The sequence below is a fragment of the Protopterus annectens genome, chromosome 4.part0 (assembly GCF_019279795.1).
Source record: "Protopterus annectens isolate FY-2018-M chromosome 4.part0, PAN1.0, whole genome shotgun sequence".
Classification (NCBI taxonomy): Eukaryota; Metazoa; Chordata; order Ceratodontiformes; family Protopteridae; genus Protopterus; species Protopterus annectens.
In genome coordinates this window covers 1,057,779,598-1,057,798,632 of record NC_056733.1, presented here as the reverse complement: position 1 = coordinate 1,057,798,632, position 19,035 = coordinate 1,057,779,598, and the positions used below count along the sequence as shown (strand labels likewise).

Sequence of the window (19,035 nt, the reverse complement as noted above, 5' to 3'; positions counted from 1 at the left end):
CCAACCTGTGATGGCTGTTTATGGTAAGATCTGAACTTTCTGGATGGCTGTGGTGCAGTTTATCCTCCCTTGCTTGCAGGATGGAGACAGTGCTGTAAACTTATGAACTGAACAGTTGGGCTACTCCTTGACCTATGCAGCTCTGCTGACATTCCTCAGCTGAGGAAAAATTGGTGAAAGTGACTGGTGGAATGGATGAACTCAGCCATATAATGCAAGCAGAGTCCTTTAAGAGATCAACTTACACAGTATGAGCTTAATTTTTAGACAGTCATGCTATAAAATAAAAACAAATGCAACTTTCCATCCTATTTTTTTGAAGAGGGAGTATTCACATTTTCTATTTAAAGTTTCTTCATTTAAATTTACAGACAAATCTAAAAATGTATTTTCCTTGCAGCAACCTTTCCCATTTGCCTAGGTAAAAGCAGTTTGCCCCCATGTCCCTGTTTTGTTGCTTTGTTCTGTGCTTCCTCTCCCTCAAATCTTCAAGGCCCTCAGATACCAGAAAATGAAATCTGCAAAGTGGGAAATAGAGGTCATGTTTAAACAAAGGTTAAGTAAGTCACACATGGACAACCACAGTCCAACATGCTCTTTCCACACTCTTAGCTTAGAAGGTGGATCTGCATGGTATTTCAGCCTTCTTGGCATGGTGTAAGAGTAATATTCAGCTACTGTAATTTAAAGCATTTTAAAATGAATTGTATATTTTTGAGTCCACCTAGAAGGCACTTCTTTGGAACCCAACATTTTTTTTGTACAAAAAAGACTGATGTTGTGGTCCAATCTCGCCTACATTCTTGCTCACGGGTTTGGAGCCGAGCATCGGCTCCGACTTGACCAACTTACTTTTTCTAGCACAAAGTCTCTAATTGGCTGGGCTAACCTGGTATCCCGTGTTGCACTGCTCCATAGCCCCAGATCTCATTTGCCGCTCGTGTAGCTTGGACGTGGTCTTGCTTGGCTGTGGCGAAGTACCTTTAAAACTTCTTTTTTCTCAGAAAATTGTGGTTTTCCTCACAAAAGCTATTTTAATAGCTATTTTGCTTGTTAGTTATTGTGTTTGTTGTGTGAGAGTGTTTTTTGGTATCCCTCTGTTCCGGCGGGCTAGGCCCGTTTTACTAGAGGACCTAGTCCTCCCTATTTAGTTGTTGTCTAACATTCCTGTTCTGTGCTGAGAGTGGTTTTCCTCCCTGGTGTAGTGTGTGAGAGTAGATCAAGAATCTTATAAGTTAGAGATTCTTGTCTGCTGCTGTTGGCTGTAGTTTCCCGCCTTAGCCGTTTTTCTCGGACATAGGGTCCTGTTGCTTTGTGCTTCATTTGGTGTACTAGTGCCTGTCAATATGTCTAAAGAGCAGAAAGACCAAAAGGAACATAAACCTTCTGGGTTTAAGAAATGTTCCAAATGCAACTACAAGATGTCCATTACAGATGGACATTCCGTTTGTGTTTACTGCCTAGGGGCAATTCATCTACAAGAGTCCTGTAGCTTTTGTCACACCTTCAGTCCGAGGGTGCTACAGGAAAGGAAAAACAAACTTATATTGAAGGGTCTTTTAAAGCCTTCCTTTGAGGAGTCCTTGGACTCTTCCTCTGGTTCTCAAACTAAGTCCAAGGCTAAGGCCAAGAAGAGATCTCCGGCTCCGTCTTTCTTCAGAGCCACCGGAGAAGACTGCCAGATTGGATTCTGCCTCCTCGGCTCCTCTGTCCTCGGGGCCGCAGGAGGTATCTGCTGTGCTGGAATCGGCCTTGGCTCCAATTCTGTTGGAACCCATTCGGAGCCGGTTTCCCAGTGTTAGGCATGGATCTCCAGACAGGAGATCAGTCACCTTCTCTTTCCTCCAAATCCTCCACACCTTCTGATTTGGATGTTGATAGGGTGGTTCAGAGGCTCCTGCAGTCGCCTGTGTTGGCAAAATTATTTTCGGCTCCAACCCAGTCTGCTCCGGAGCCAGTCCCAATGCTTGTACCAATGGTTCCTCCTCCGAGCACCTCCTTGTCTTCGGAGCCGGAGTGTTCTTCTCCGAGGGATGTTCTTCTGCCGGTCCCGATGCTTCCTAAAGGTTTATTGGTGCAGACGTCTGCTCCAACCATGTCGGCTCCGTCCTCTGGTTTCGGAACTCTGGTTTCCTTTGTCGGGCCCGAGGGGTTGATACTTCGGGACTTCTGTCTGTTCCGAGCCTTCCTCGGCGCATTGGCTCTGGGAACTCCGGCTCCGGTCGTGGCCTCGGAGGCCTGTCTGTCCTCTGATTCGGGGGGATCCACCTTCGAGGCCATGCGCAGCGCACTGGCCAGATCTTCAGTTAAATCACTCCATCCCCCTCCACACCGGCTAGAGCCTTTGGTGTCCTATCAGTAGACGGCGGAGCCCAAAGGTCTGGGGATACCCCCATGAAGCGGTCCCCTACTTTCTGAGGGCCCCTCTGAGTCCTTGCCTGAGGGAGCCCCCAAGAAAGAAGTTGTGCAAGAGGAAGAACACAGACTCTCAGAACGAGTCTCTCACTTCCGATACCGACCTCGAGGAATCAGAGGGGTCCCCCAAGTCGTCCTCCGATGACGTCTCTTTCTCAGACATCCTGGAGATTTTGAGGCAGAGAGGCGGCTGGCGGTCCAAGACCCCCTCTGAGGAGGGGTTGGTATTCCTAAAGGCCTTTGGGGCTCAACCCTCCGCCTCCTGGATGTCTCCACCCTTTGATGAGCTCCTAGATTTGATCTGCCGAAGGGTATGGGAGACTCCTGACTCTGTGGAACAGAGCCCTAATAAATTTCTTTCAGCTCCCCCTGGGAAAGAGTTCCTGTCCAAAGGGGTTTCTGTGGAAGCCATGGTGGTGGCGGCAGCCACTCAGCAGGAAGTAGCAGAGTCTTCTTCCTCCATCCATCCTCCTAACAAGGTGTCCGGATCGGTACGGGAAGCGTACCCCTCTCTTCAGCAACCTTCACCCTACGGTCGCTGAATTATCTTTGTCATTTTACTCTGCTCCAGAGAGATCTTCTTAAAGAGTTAGGAGATACTCTAATGGGTAACATACCTGAGGCATTAGTGCAGACATTCAATGCCCAGTTGTCTACCCTTGGCTCGATTGTCAACTCGTCCATGAGGCTCATATTTTATGCAGCCGAAGGGGCGAGTAGGGCAGCTAGTTCAGGTGTAACCCTTGGGAGGCAAGCCTGGATGCGCCTGTGTCATTTCGCGGAGGCCTTCAAGTCTTCCTTCACTGATGCCTCCTTTGATGGGTCCTCACTCTTTGGGACCAAAGTGAGACACCCTCACTAGATGTGAGCAAGAGGGAAAGACCCTGTCTGCCATAAGAGTCCATTTTTCCCTCCCTTCTAGGCCTTACCCCAAGGCTCAGAGAGGAGGGAAGATCTGGTTCAAAAAGTCACAGAAGTCTTTCCCTGCCGCTCAAGGTGAGTCCCCCTCCAGAGGCAGAGGGGCAGGCTATTCTGGAAGACGCCGCCCCAGGGGCAGAGGAGGCCCTCGCAATTCGGGAGACCGTGATTCCTTTCGCGGGTCTTCCTATCTTCGTCCCTGATGTGTCGCCCGGCTGTGCTATTCCGGAGCCAGTCGGGGGCCGCATTTCATTGCACCCAGAAGCCTGGGCAAGTATCGCTCAGGATCGATGGGTGCTTTGAATAGTTACCGGAGGTTATACCATCCCCTTGCTGTCAGACCCCCCTCCAGTCAAGAGAATCCTGGACATTCCACCCAGTCAAAGGGATCACGCAACACTAGAAATTTCAAAGTTGCTAGAAAAAGGAGTCATCCAGCCAGTCCCCTCAGACCAGATCAGATTAGGGACTTACTCGAGACTCTTTTTGGTGCTGAAAAAAAACAGGGGACCTGAGACCCATCTTGGATCTCAGCCGACTGAATCACTACGTTCTAAAGTCCAAGTTCCGAATGGTCACCCTCCAGTCTGTTTCCGTTACTGGGAAAAGAAGTATGGATGTGCTCCATCGATCTCAAGGATGCTTACTACCATATCAAAATGGACAGGGCATCCAGGAGTCACTTACGCTTCCGGCTGAGAGCCAGTCATTTTCAGTTTCGTGCCCTGCCCTTTGGTCTCACCACAGCCCCCAGCGTGTTCACCAAGTGTTTGGCAGTGGTGACAGCTCACCTGAGACGTCAAGGATTCAAAGTGTTTCCATACCTGGACGACTGGCTCCTCACCGCCCCCACCAGGCATCTTCTCATTCAAGCCAGGGAAATGACCATTGCCCTTTGTCATCGACTAGGAATTACCTTGAACTGGGGAAAATCTGCCTTGCTGCCCTCACAGCGTGTCACATTTATAGGCGCAGAGCTAGACACCGTTCGAATGCGGGCATTCCTGCCCCAAGAAAGGATATGAGTGTTGGAGTCAGGTTCGCGCATTGTTACCCCTCAAAGTTCAGGCCAGATGGGTTCTACAGCTCCTAGGATCCATGGCAGCCACCATTATGTTAGTGCCTCTAGCCAGATTACACATGAGGCTTCTGCAGTGACACCTCCTTGCCCAATGGTCCTTTCAGGAATTCCCCCTGTCCCACTTGATCCTACTCACCAATCAGTGCAAACAGGACCTCCGTTGGCTGCACTCCACCAATCTGGACGAAGGAAAACCATTTGTTCCTATGTCACCTGTTGCCACGGTGACCACGGACGCCTCCCAGATGGGGTGGGGGGGGCATTATCTTGGCAGGACGGTCCAAGGCACGTGGCAAGATCACGAGGTACATCTGCACATCAATGTCTTAGAGATGAGAGCAGTGTTACTGGCATTGTGAGCACTTCAGAGCTCTCTCCCTCTGGGAACAATTGCAATTCACTCGGACAATATGTCCGTTGTGTGGTACCTGAACAAGCAAGGGGGAACCAGATCTTATCCCCTGTGCAGAGAGGCTATGAGAGTGTGGCAATGGGCAGTGTCTTCCCAACGGTTTCTAGTGGCAACGCACATTCTGGGGAAGGCCAATGTTATAACAGACAGGCTGAGCAGAGCTATTCTGATGCCTTACGAGTGGTCCCTGAACTGCCGTGTTGCGGAACAGATTTTCAGCAGGTGGGGTCAGCCTTGCTGCGATCTTTTTGCCAATCCCCTCAATACCAAGTGCAGCAACTACTTCACACTGATCTCCCCACAGGGGGAGTCACCCAGGGACGCTCTAGTCAACGATTGGCCCCCTGGTCCGCTCTATGCTTTCCCTCAGTTTCCTCTGTTACCAAGAGTGATTCAGAAAGCCATATCCTTGGGAAGCAAGGTGATTCTAATTGCCCCACACTGGCCTCGCCAAGTCTGGTTCTCCTCTATCAGTACGCAATGGGCAGTCCTTGGACTCTGGACCCAGCGCCAGATCTACTGACGCACATGTCGGGGCAGTCCCATCCCTCCCTCCCTGCGGACCCTCAGGTTGACAGCCTGGCTACTCCACTTCCATCCTTAGTCAGACTTCATCGTTTTTCACCTGAGGTAGAACACATTTTATCCTCTTCTCATAAATCTTCCACCAGGAAAATTTATTCCAGCAAGTGGAAAAAATTTTCTATTTGGGCTCATGCCCAGGGACTGTACCCTTACATAGCCCCTATCCCTGCTGTTTTGGATTTTTTATCCATGCTGTTTCAACAGGGTTCTGCTCCTGCGACCATCAAGGTCCAGATGGCCGCTATTTCTAATTTTCATACCTCTTACGAACCTTCTCTTATGGCTCATAAACTCTATAAGGCCTTTTTGAGGGGCACCTTGTTACTATGACCTCCTGTGTCAGAACCAGTCATGCCATGGGTTTTAAACTTTGTCTTGCAAGCCCTGACTTCCCCACCTTTTGAGCTAGCTGCTACCTGCGAATTAAAATTTCTTTCTTGGAAGACTGCCTTCTTAATAGCCATCACATCAGCCAGACGGGTGTTGGAGATTCAAGCTCTGTCCATCAAAGCCCCGTATTTAATCTTTCATAAGGACAGGGTTTCCTTGAGACCTAATCCGTACTTTCTTCCTAAGGTTACATCTACTGTTGATCTCAATCAGTCTATTGAGCTGCCAGTTTTTTTCCCTCAGTTTTCCAACAAGGCAGAGTTTAGATTTCATCAGATGGACGTGCACAGGCAGTTACGATTCTACTTATACAGGACAAAACAACTCCGGAAATCTGACCAACTGTTTGTGTCCTTTTCAGAAAATAGAACAAGTTCCCCGATTTCTAAGATTACAATTTCCAGATGGATTTTTGATTGCATTTCCTATATCTGTGCTTCAGCAGGCAGAAATTTACCTTTCCCCATCAAGGCTCACTCTACCAGGGCTGTTTCCGCTTCAGTAGTTTACCATTCCAGGCTATCTTTGGATGATATTTGTGCTGCGGCCACGTGGGCTTCTCCTCACACCTTTATTGCTCATTACAAATTAGATGTGGCTTCTAGGGGCCGGGCTTCCTTTGGTTCCACAGTTCTCAGGAGTATCTTCCTTTGAGCCTCCCAGGATAGAGATGCTGGGGACGCTGTCCCGTGAGTAAGAATGTAGGCGAGATTGGACCACATAACATCTAGAAGTTATGTACTCACCATAACGTTCGATGTATGTGGTCCATCTCACCTCACATTCTTACGTACCCTCCCACCTTCCCCCCTCCTGGAGGATTTGGAGATGACATTTGGTCTTGAATACCCTTCAATGTTGGTTGTTTTTCTTTACTACCCTGGATAGTGTTCTACCTTCCTGGACTGTGGTTGTGCATGGGGGGTGACTGTGGATTGCTGCAAACTAGATCTGGGGCTATGGAGCAGTGCAACATGGGATACCAGGTTTGCCCAGCCAATTAGAGACTTTGTGCTAGAAAAAGTAAGTTGGCAGAGTCGGAGCTGATTCTCTGCTCCGAACCCGTTAGTAAGAATGTGAGGCGAGATGGAGCACATCGAACGTTATGGTGAGTACATAACTTCTAGTTCTTATGATCATGTTAGCTAGGATCATAGGCCTTTGTGTGTAGCGTGCTTTATATGGCTTTCTGCAAATACAGGGTGGTTAGTAGGACCAGATCTCTGTAAATTGCCAGCCCCCCCCTTTTTTTTTTTGGAATTTATATAAACACTTGATATTTTAAATACACAATTGATTTTAGGTAGATGAACCAAATGCTTTCATCATGCCAGGCATAGAGGAAGACTGTTTACAAACCACTAGGACAGGATTTATTTAGAAACTGCACTCACCGTTAAAACTTCCACTGAAACAAATTTGCAGGGCCAGGCTAAGATCAGTGTTTGCAGGGTAGCCTTTGACACTGCAGTTTTTAGTAATGTCTCCACACATGAGTAAATGCCAGGCAGCAGTATGATGCAGCATCCATTCTCCGCTTCTCTGTAGACTACAAGCTGCACTTCTGGAGGCGGAATAGCTTTCACACTGCAGTTTTGCTGGGTTTGTGTTCCCCTTATGCAAGCTAAGGTGCTGCTTTGGTACTCTTTCACATGTTGATTCATACTGTAGTGGTATGTCTGGCCAACTTGCTACAGTTGTAGGAATTTAACTTGCTTTACTTGTAGATGTTTGAGTAAGGTCAATGCGTTAGTCTGCTGCTTCCACCCCTGGTTGGTTATGTTTGCCATTTGTTTTACAAGGAAAATTTGCTCAATCAGAGGTACACTGTCCTTTGCCTCTTTCCTGGGGCTGAAACATGCTGTCCAGCCAACTCTGGGTTTGAAGCGCCCTTATTGGTGGGGGCCACCTCTTAGTCACCCACACAAGCAATCCCCAAACAACTGAAGAGTGGGCAGGCACTTCTTTCTACTGTGCATCCTATCTACTGATTTTTGCAGTGTGGGGAGGAAGGTCTCCCATGGGAGTGCCCAAAAATATCTCAACTGAGTTGGATAGTTAAATGTTCAAGTGTAATCCCACATTTAGTTTATATTACAGCAGTGATGTTACTGTATCATTGGCGAGTATGGTGACTATGCGCAGAACTGTGCTTTAATCTGAAGTCCTTATAATTGTAATGACCTAATTCATTCATTTTTTGATTTTAGTTTTCTGATGATACAACGAAGAAAAAGCTAAACGCTCTTCACATGGAGCTAATTGAAGCAAAGAACAAGATTGATTTGAAGGACAAGGTTTGTTTTCATACAATTCTAAACTGCTTGAAATGATCTTTAACTCTGTTTAAGAAATGATGTGCCCTTGGCTTAGTTTACAGCACCTGTGCCATATGTACCTTGTTGATGCAGTAAAATCTTAGTGTAGGTTAATAGTGGAGAAAAGCTAGATGGACATAACCCCCCTTTCAGTGTAACACATCATTTTAAAGCAGTTGTGTTTAGTCTGGGAGCCAGTCTGAGTTTGGTGCCAGATGGTGGGAAGAAAGACTGGCCAGTTTTTAAATGTGGCTTTTCTTTATGCAGTTAAGTTATTTTGCTGGATTTTGATCTGATTTTTTTTAAAGGTGATTTTATTAGTTTCTGCATGTTGTTTAGTGGTTTATTCAGTTTCCTCGTTGAGTTTACATGATCAGTTTGGGCCAAATTTAGAGTTTTTCAGGTGGTTCTGCTCTTGCTTCTTGGGGAAAGAGACATTTCAATTTTTTTAGCTATATGAACACACACAGCCAGTGTTGAGTGTATTGCGTTATGACTGAGGTCTGTCAGTATAACTTGCTTCAGAGAACATTAATGGTCTGGAGGAAGGATGTTTAGTACTGCAGTGCTAGTGTGTTGAAAAGCTGAAGGCTGCTTCTCTGTCATAAAATCAATATCATTAGTTTTCTGGAGAGCTAAGTCTGCACTTGTATCTTGGACAGCCACTGTATTGTAGCAGGTTCCATGCCCTTAAAGTACCAGTATTTAATGATTTACAAAGAACATGGGTGGCATTAGAGTACTACATGTACATTATTCAATAACTACTTGACTGTTTAAGAAATTCTTTTCAGCACCACTCTGGGTCTGCATAGGCTGCTGTCAGAACTAGTCCATTGGGGTCCATATATTTATGGAGGCTTATAGTCACTTCTCATCACCATCTGATATTAGTGTGAACTCTATTTTATGGCCAAGCTCATGGATAAGGTAGTATTGTACATTGGATAGCCATCCTGCTTGTTTAGATGAGAAAGTTTATAGGGCATGTGTGGATTGGCTCTCTGGTACAGACTCTGAATTCTTCCATGCTGTGCCAGTAATTTGATGAGGATTTTAGGGGGTCTATATCACTGGTTGAGGGGCAGATGTCACGTGGTGTGCTCCTTCCTTTTTAGCCAGGATGTGTAGATGTTTTTTGGAGGATCCCAATCGCTGCTAAGTGCTAATAATTGAATTTGTGTAGTGGAGGCATTACCTGTGTTATTTTTTTTTTGTGGAGTGCTGGATATTTTTACAGGCATTAAGTGTTGGGGAAAGTGTAAGTAGTTGAATTAAAGTTTTACATGAATTATGCTATACAGCAAGGTTCTTCATAAATGAAAAATATTTTAACAAAACGTTTTTTTGCGATGGGTCCACATTTTTTTTGTGAAATGTTGTGGTGTGAGTTATCTTGGTGTGTCGCACTTTAACACAGAAAATTTTTGGTGACAGGCTGTTACTGAATAGAGACTGGATTTCTGACTGCCACAACCCCCCGAATGACCAGCTTGAATGCTGGATCTTTTACCTTCTCTCCCATGCCTTGTGGATTTTGTCCCCATACCATTAAGGCAATGATGGTGTAAAGGGACATAGTTGTGCACCGTTTTTGGTTCATTCTTAGTTTGAGCATCTCTAGCAGTCCAGTTGCTTCAACATTCTCAGATTTGCCAGAAGCCACAGTTTGCGGATAAGTATCCTGTTTTTGGAGTGCGTTGTGGAGTAGATGTCAGAGACGAGCATCAATCACTGTATATTAAGTGTATGAAGCAAATATACCTGAACTTCAACGTGTGCCTTTTCTGCATTGACTTGGACCTGACTTGTCCAGTTGCCTTGATTTTATATTTATAAAACAGCGGACCATCAAATACAGGGAGGGAATCCCTAGAGAAGCACCTTTCCTAAAAGTCCCATATTCTAGGTCAGTTAAGACTACCCCTGTAAAAAGAAGCACCTGAAAGAGGATCCAGTTTCTTAGGCTGATAACTGCTTCAGACAGATATGTTCCTGTATCTGGCACTTTCTGTTAAAATAAAGTAAGCTGCTACCTTCTCGGAGGCGATTAGGTACTCCAGAGGTGGAGGAGCTAAAATTATGTGAATCAGATTTCGCCAGCCGCCTCCTCTATGGAATCTGATAGCGAGGACACCCTTTCCATAGCCTTGACAGCTGAGGGTCTTTTGGAAGTCTTCACATGATTGAGACCTTCATGTGGGAAGCCAAAGAATTTCTCCCAGACCCAGCTCAGGTGCAGTTTCTGCACCTGCCAGTATAAAGTCTTCTGGCTAAATCTCCAGTTTAAGTCTTTGATTTCTTTTCTGTCCTTGCAGTTTGATTCCCAGCCCTATTGCTCCCAGAATTCTAGACTTTCTTATAGGGTACATGACTCCGGCAAATGTCTTTACAGTAATCCTGTTAAGATCTGGTAATGATGTCCATGGATTCGGTTGAGGGATCCACTGCAAGTGCAACCAGGAGCCAGATTTCAAATGACAAGGTAAGAATACCCTGCAAGGCCATGCAATGGATGATCATGGACCTCATCAACAAAGGACATTGACAACCTCCAAACGCTTGACCCCCACACAGTTTGTTTTTTTTTCAAAGGGAGATCATGCCTATTAGTCTGTCAACTTCTTTGAAATAGTCACCAAAACCACGGACGAGGGGAAGACCGTGCATACCTCATACCTTGATCTAGCCAAAGCCTTCAACACTGTTCCCCACTTGGGCATAATAGATTACCTCTCCCAGCTAGGCATCAACCTGTATGTTACCAGATGGGGTAGCTAACTGGTTCACTGATAGAGCCCACTTAGTCAAAATAGGGGAAGCCACCTCAAGTTGTAGACTGTAATGAACGGTATACCACAAGGATCAGTGTTGGGGCCTCTACTGTTTGAATATATTTTTCTGAGGTGCAAGCCAAGACCAGTGGTCTATGGCTGACCAAGCTTGCAGATGACTGCAAGCTGGTTGTGTCTTAAATTTGCATAGTAACATGAACATCCTTCAAGAAGGCCTTACCCAAACTAATCACTGGTGCCAGGAGCACAGCCTCAAACTGAATGCCAAGAAATGCATCATTATACCCTATGAGGAAAATGGCATCCCCACTAATTTATCACATTAATAGCCTGTACTAAGCATGCAAGCAGTCATGAGGGACTCATGAGGGACTTTGGCACCCAGGTTGATAGCAACTTGACTTCTGACCACCACGTAGCTTCTGTTGTACGGAAGGCTTTCTACATGGCCCACCTCATAAGTAAGGGTATTTCATCCAGGAACAAGGTTATAACATCTCTGTACTCCTCCCTTATCAGACCCATTATAGAGTACAATGCCCCCTTCTGCATGTACCTTGCCAAGCACATACAGCAGCTGGAGACCACAGAGGTTCCTCACCAGGAAAATCCAGGGTCTCAAAACATCTGTCCTGTACAGATAGGCTGAAAGACCTTGTCCTTTTACTCAGTCTCGTACAGATTGCTTAGTGGTGACCTCAGACAAGCTCCTCGTGGTCCTGTAGAGTGGTCCTAGCTACAGAGAACTCAGAAAAGCGACTACTTTCTTGATTTAAGTATCTTCGCTGTTTTTTTTACTTGAAATACCTTCTATAGCTTACCCTAAGCAAGCTTAAACTTTTTTAGCTGTTTGCTGCATTATTTAATATCTGCACTTAATTACATTTAAGTCGAAATTGGTCGAAAGTTTGTTTGTTTAATTTAACTGTTGAGGCTGCCCACTAAAGTGTGCTAGCCTGTGTAACTGATTTATTACTGTTTCTGCATTTTCTGTGTGTTTTCTATCTAAAAACAAACAAAAAAAAATAATCCTTGTTTTCCCACCTCTCCTTGACTAGTTTAGACCAGTTTACAGGCTTTGCTGTATTCTGGGCTCTGGTGTAGTTCCTGTGTTGTCCATTACCTTACTTGGATAGAAGGAAGTTTCTTTGCTCACCAGTGGGAGTGGGGAGTCTTGAGCAGCCTACCTGTCCCTGTAGGAAGTGACCTCAGCACAAGAGCTGTAGTAATTGGTTGTTTTGGACCATTTCTAGCTCTTTTTAAGTTCCCTGTTTAAAATCTGCATTTGCGCGATTGTGCGCATAATGCAGCGCCGGTTAAACTTCTTCTGGCTCCGCCAAGTCTGCTCTTCAAATTTTCCCTTAAGGAAGCTCTACTCTTAGTATAATCAGACTACTCGCTATATTATAAGCCTAGCACTTGTTCTCAAAACTTCTCTACTAAGTAAGCACTCTCATACTAAGTAAGCACTACATCCACCTACCACCCCTGTGAATATCCACTTCCCTTAAAGGCACAGCACTCCCTTATACTGTTCTAGCATGTCGAGTGGTAGATTACTGGTGTCCTCTTCATTTCAGCTGGTTAATCTGGGTATCTTGAGACAATGCTACAATTGTCTCATGTACACAGATAACCCTCTCCTCCTCCCAACAAACACAAATACATGTGAGAGATGCAATTATATAGCCAAACTAGAGGCTGAACTCTCTCAACTCAGGGCTGGCATGACCAGACAGGAGGAGATGGTAACCACACAAACAACAAACCCAGTCCAGTCCCACATAGAACTACCACAACTGCAAACCAAACACATAAAAACACAAATACATACTCGGAGGCTCTAATAAAAAACTTACCAAAACAGAGGCTCCCAAAGCAGACATCCAAAAATCCACCACCTCAAAACAAAACACATGCAACACATACTTCAATAAATCAGTGTGTCAATCAATCATAGCCCTTAAGGCCAAACACCATGCCTGATACACTAGTAATAGGTGACTCTATAGTCAGACACACTGATGTCCCGCTTACCAGGCTGAACAAGGAGAGGGTGACTGTGAGCTGCCTATCGGGAGCTAGCATCCGCCACATAACACACACACTCAGGTCACTCCAAAGCAAGTACAAATATGACTCCGTCATTGTCCATGCTGGCGTGAATGACCTGAGACGTACCTCCCTGGACTACATGAAGAGACATAGAGGAGCTCTCTGATTATGTAGCCCAGGCTGGTATGACCCTGAGCAGCATCTTGCCCTCACCAAGAATGATGCTACAATACAAAGACAAGATGATCAGCTTTAATAATTGGCTCAAGTACTGGTGTCATTCTAAGGGGATCCAATGTCTGTTTGCTTGGGATGACATGTTGGACAAGCCACGCTGCTTCGCAAGGGATGGCTTGCACCTGTCACCACTGGGCTTCCGGATATTGGCTAAGGCTCTTGCCACCCCCATAGTGCCTTTTTTAGGACAAGCTCAAAAGACAAACCCACCTCCTTAGAAAAAAAAATTGGAAAAAACTAAGGGTAATGCTGCTCAACGCCAGAAGTCTAAACCTCAAGATGCAGGCACTCGATGCACTCCTCAGTATGGAGAATATCGACATCTGTGCAGTAACTGAAACCTGGTTCAAGGCTCCTGAGAGCACCCCAGCGCTACCAGGCTATACCTTGTATCATGCTTTTCGGCCCCAAAACCCGGGCCGAATCACAAAGGGAGGGGGAGTGTCCATATTCATAAAGGACACCCACACCTCCAGGTTAGTAGCAACACATGAAGCATCGGAGACCATACAGGTGCAACTATAACCATAGGCAAAACTGCTATACAACTGGTAGCATGTTACAGACCACCCTCCCAATCTCAAGAACCCCACTCAACCTTCCTGAAGACATTGGAGGATATGAATGTATCACAAAGTACCATCATACTGGGAGACTTCAACTACCCTAACATAGATTGGGTACATTATTCTGGCCCTAACACCCTAGCCCAAAGGTTCCTGGAATTCATAAATTCAAATGCACTGGAACAACTAGTCACCTCCCCCACTAGGGGAGATAATATACTAGACCTGATCATCATAAACATGGGGACAAAATGCTCCACACCGGAGGTATACCCCTCACTAGTGAGATCTGACCACAAACTAATCACCCTGGATATACATATCCCACCTCCACCCCCAGCACAAAAGGCCACAGTGAAAAACTTCTCAAAAGCAGACTTCACTCTTCTTAAGACTGAGATGGTATCCTTTAAGCCCACTGGGCCAGTGGATATCACATCCCACAATGCTGAATCCTTCACAAATGCTTTCTATGGCCATCTCCAAGAATGCATGGATCATGCAATCCCAAATAAATCCAAGTCCCTCTCCACCAAAGGCAAGCGTCCTGTCTGGTGGACCTCAGCCATTAACAAATTGTATAACAAAAGAAGGAAGCTACTGCACGACAGAGCAAAATCCCATAAAGGGAAGACATCTCTGATCAACACTAGCAGAAAACTACGTTCTCATAAAAACAGCCAAGGCCAACTTTGAGAGACAAATCGCTAAGGACACTAAAGATAACCACAAAGCCTTCTTCAGCTATGTTAGAAACCTGGGCGGAAACCCTCAGATATGCTCAGAGTTAGTTCACAACAAAAAATACACTGAACCCACAGATATTGCCAACATTCTGGCTGACAGGTTCAGTGCAAATTTCTCCCCTCCCTCACCCCCAAAAGAAGAAATACTTATCCCAGCTGAATGTAATCTCCCTGTCATCTCAGATGTCCAGGTGAGAGCCGCCCTCAGCAAAGCTATAAAAACACAGCATCAATGGGACCTGACTGTATCCCGGGTTGCGTGCTACGTGAACTCCAAGAGGAGCTAAACCCGCATATAAAAATGCTATTTAACCTTAGCCTTACTACAGAATATGTACCTGAACACTGGCGTACAGCAACAGTGGTCCCCTCCACAAAGGGGGTACCTCTACAGACCCTGGGAACTACCGCCCCATAAGCTTAACCAGCCTGGTCTGCAAAGCTATGGAAGGAATCATTGTGGAACTCGTAAGGGGACCTACAGACACTTGATCCCACCCAGTTCGTCTTTTGAACCTGGTTTACTTTTTTGAAACAGTCACTAGAGCCATTGATGAGGGCAAAGCAGTCCATACAGCCTACCTGGACTTGGCTAAGTCCTTCGACACAATACCCCACTCAGGCATCATAGATGAGCTCAGCAGCTTAAAAGTAAACCCTTATGTCACTAGATGGGTTGCAAACTGGCTAAAGGACAGAACCCATAAAGTTAAAATCGCTGGAGCAATGTCAGACTCAAAGCCAGTCACAAGTGGTGTCCCACAGGGATCTGTCCTGGGACCCCTCTTGTTCGGCATTTATTTCTCGGATGTTAAAGCAAACATGGGAGGGTTGTGGCTGACAAAGTTTGCAGATGACTGCAAACTAGGCACCATAGTCGATATACCAGCGGACACGTACATCCTGCAAAAAGGCCTCACAGAAATGGACAACTGGTGCCGGAGTCATGGCCTTAAACTAAATGCCAAAAATGTATAGTCATCCCCTTTGGGAAAAACAAAGTACCCACAAATCATCACATAGACAGCAACCCACTGAGTACAGAAAAAGTAATCTGAGACCTAGGGACCCAAGTCAACAGCGACCTCTCATTTGACACCCACGTTGCCAAAGTGGTTAGAAAGACATTCTACCTTGCACACCTTATCATGAAGGGATTCACATCCAGATCAAAGGATGTCATTGTACCCTTATACTCCTCCCTCATCAGACCCATGATTGAGTACAATGCCCCATTTGGTATGTACCTCACCCGGCATTTGCAACAGCTGGAGAGACCACAAAAGTACCTCACCAAGAGGATCAAGGGTCTCCAACACGTCTTATTCTGCCAGACTAAAACTCCAGCTCTATTCAGTAGCATACCACCTGCTCAGAGGTGATCTGTGCCTGACGTACAAGGCCATGTCCAATCGGGAACTGATGGACATGCTCCACCTCAAAAAATCCAAATCCATCAGAACCACGAGAGCCGAAGACTTAAACCTTGGCACAAGTATGAATAGGACATGCTGGAGGGATAGATTCATAACCCAGAGGCTTCCCATGCTCTGGAACGGAATCCCAGTTCATGTTAGGCAGAGCCCCTCACTAACTCTCTTCAAGAGAAATCTTGAGTGGATGGGAGATCGTAAGTTTACCCCAGAGGTCACATCTGTGTCACTACTAGACAGGGGCACAGTAAACTAATTCTATTATATAAGGGGACCTTCACTGTGTCACTACTAGACAGAGGCGTAGTATTCTAAATCTATTCTGTACATTTTTGTACCATTTCGTGGGGTGGCGAAAGCCACATCACTATGGCTAGGCTTACAAATGCCCCAGGGCAGATAGCCTAGTACTAAACTATGAAACTATCTGGCATACAAGGCCATCTCAGACCCAGCCTTGGAGTTGCTGCATATTTATAAGTTAACATCCACTCTGGCAACCCACATGCAAGGCCTCAACGTGGTCTATGACATTAATAGAACTTATTGGCGGGATAGATTTGTGTCCCAGAGACTCCCCCCGTGTGTGGAATAGACTCCCTCTCCATGTTGAGCAGAGTACCTCTCTAGCTCTTTATGAGGAATCTGCACAACTGAATGGGAAACACAAAATATACCCTTGGGATCCCACCTGTCCCTGCTGGAGAGGGGAAACAGGTGCTGACTTTGTGGGAACATGGGTGAATTTTTTGGCTAGGCTTATAAGGGCCTCTGGTCCAATAGCCTAGTATCCTATGAACTTAGTTGGGAGGGGAGACTTGCACCTCTGCTACTCTGGCCATTACAGCTCTACATCAGTGCTCCCATGTTAAAGATCCAGGAACCCCCTTTTTAATCAGCTGAGACAACAGGCAGAAGGAATAAAGGTAAGGTTTTAGAATAAAGGTATTCTTGACCTTGTGTAACATTATTTCCCAGATGCGTCAATGAAATGTGGCTGTGATAGTGTAGATGCATCTTGCAAGACTGGTGCTGTGGGGCCAGTGATTGAGACATGGCTAGCTGAGGACTCTACCCCTGCCAGCATGTGAAACTGGAGGTTCTGGATAACACTCTGATCAAGGAGCGTTATCTTTGGATGACAATCCCCCAGTAGAGAAGCTGCACTTCAATAAACTGTATGTTTTTGCATCTCCAGAGTCAAAATGTTGACTCTTCAGACCCTTGTGGTCATCCTTGCAGACTAATCTGGAAAGGTAATCTTCAACCTTGCGGATCCACACGTTTTACAAAGCTCATTTCTGGAATTTGTGGTAGGAGAACACTGCAACTTTACATATTGCCTTTAGTCTGGGAACAGTTGCTAAATTGAAAACCAAACAGCTGATGAATAATCATTGCATAATAAAGGTCATTGGCATCTACCTCTGCCTGAGTGATTACTTAACTGAAGTGCAGACAGAGGAGCTGAAGTCTTTGATTCGCATCCTGGTCTGCTTACAAGGTTTGGAGTTTTCCCTGAACTTACCAAGCCTGAATCTAACACCAGACAGAGTGGCACTCTTTGTGGGATCCCTGCTGGATTTCACAGCGTACAGGGTCTTACCCCAAAAAAGGAAGGAACTTTTTTGGCTGCCTTCTTGGCATGGCTCTGAGGACAGACTGTAGTGAGAGATTTTTTGTTCTTTGGATTTGTAGACTCTACCATTTAATGGTCCCACCATCAAGACTTGCACCCAAGATGGTGTGATTCCTAAGGAATACATGACACCAGCACATCCGGTCCCTACAGCATCAGTTTAATGTTGCCTTGCATGCAAACGTGTCACATAAGTACTCTGAGGGCTGCCTTTCACACAGCCCCCCCCCCCTGCCTCAGACGTAGCTGAGTGGGCATGGGCCCAAGACTTAAAGCTTCAGGTGGTGTGGTGCCACTTGTTGGAACAAAAGAAATCCACTTATAGTGAGATATGGGCAGTCATACAGACACTTGGGGCTTTCAAGTTTGAGGAAGCAAGGGGTTTCCACATATGAAAGATGTAATATATAAATAATCAAGGGGGACCTGCTGATAATACTCTGTGGAGGTACCAATGACTCTCTGCTGTGACTCCTGGTACATATGTTGCCGAGTGCTTCCTGCATACCATGCTCAAACTTGTCTGTCGAGTAATCAGCAGTCTATCTTCACAATTCATAAATAAGTACTAGGCTCACTGTCCTTGAAGGTTGTTTTAAGTTTATCCAGCTTCTCTTCTAAGGTGAGAATCAAATGCGAAGACATGTGAAGACAACAACTTAAGCTTAATGCCAAACCCCAGCCAGAACTATAATCATGCAATATGTCCTTTATCATAAACTAAGTCTGTGTAATGGTTGATATGAAATTGTTCAATCTCGCCGTTTGTTCGTACGCATGGGTTCAGAGCCGATCCTCGGCTCCGAGACGGCCACTTCTACAGCTCTGCATCTTGAGAAAGCTCGAGACACAGTCCTATCCCACAATCCCCTAGTGCTAACTCCCAGATCTAGTTTGCCGCGGCAGCAGATGCATCGCAGAAGCTCGGGCCAGTAAACTTTTTCTGTTTTTCAAAGTTTTTCCATAATTTTCTTTATTAGTATAGATAGTTGGATATATATATATATACATATATATATATATATATGTATATGTATGTATATATATTAATCTTTTACTAGTGTAGTTACAGGGAGTTATATGTTCTTCTTATTGTTATATTATAACTTTTCTAAGGCAATTTTCAGGCCTATTATCCTGTCTTTTAACAGGTGTTTTTTCTTTAGAAAGGCTTAAGTCCTTACTTTTTTGGGTGCAGTGATACCTTGATATTTTCTTGTTTTCAGGTTTTTATAGGTATATGTCTAATTTTTGAACATGTCTGAGAAGCAAAAATCAGGCTTTAAGAGATGTCTATGCGGACAGAAAATGTCCATCACGGAAAACCACTCTTCCTGCGTCTACTGTCTTGGCCCTCTCCACTTACAGGAGGACTGTTCTATTTGTCATTCCTTCAGGGGGAGGGTCATGATGGAGAGACGCAGGAAGTTGGTAGACAGGGGTTT

The 19,035-nt window shown here is 45.5% G+C and overlaps 1 protein-coding gene across 1 annotated transcript in view; it reads left to right on the top strand.

The window, feature by feature from the left end:
- HMMR (hyaluronan mediated motility receptor) overlaps positions 1–19,035 on the top strand; it is a gene marked incomplete in the record, with an annotated part of 1,493,987 nt that overhangs the window by 351,928 nt on the left and 1,123,024 nt on the right. Inside the window, 1 exon segment of the mRNA XM_044068985.1 lies at positions 8,012–8,098. Coding sequence (XP_043924920.1) covers positions 8,012–8,098 — 87 coding nt within the window.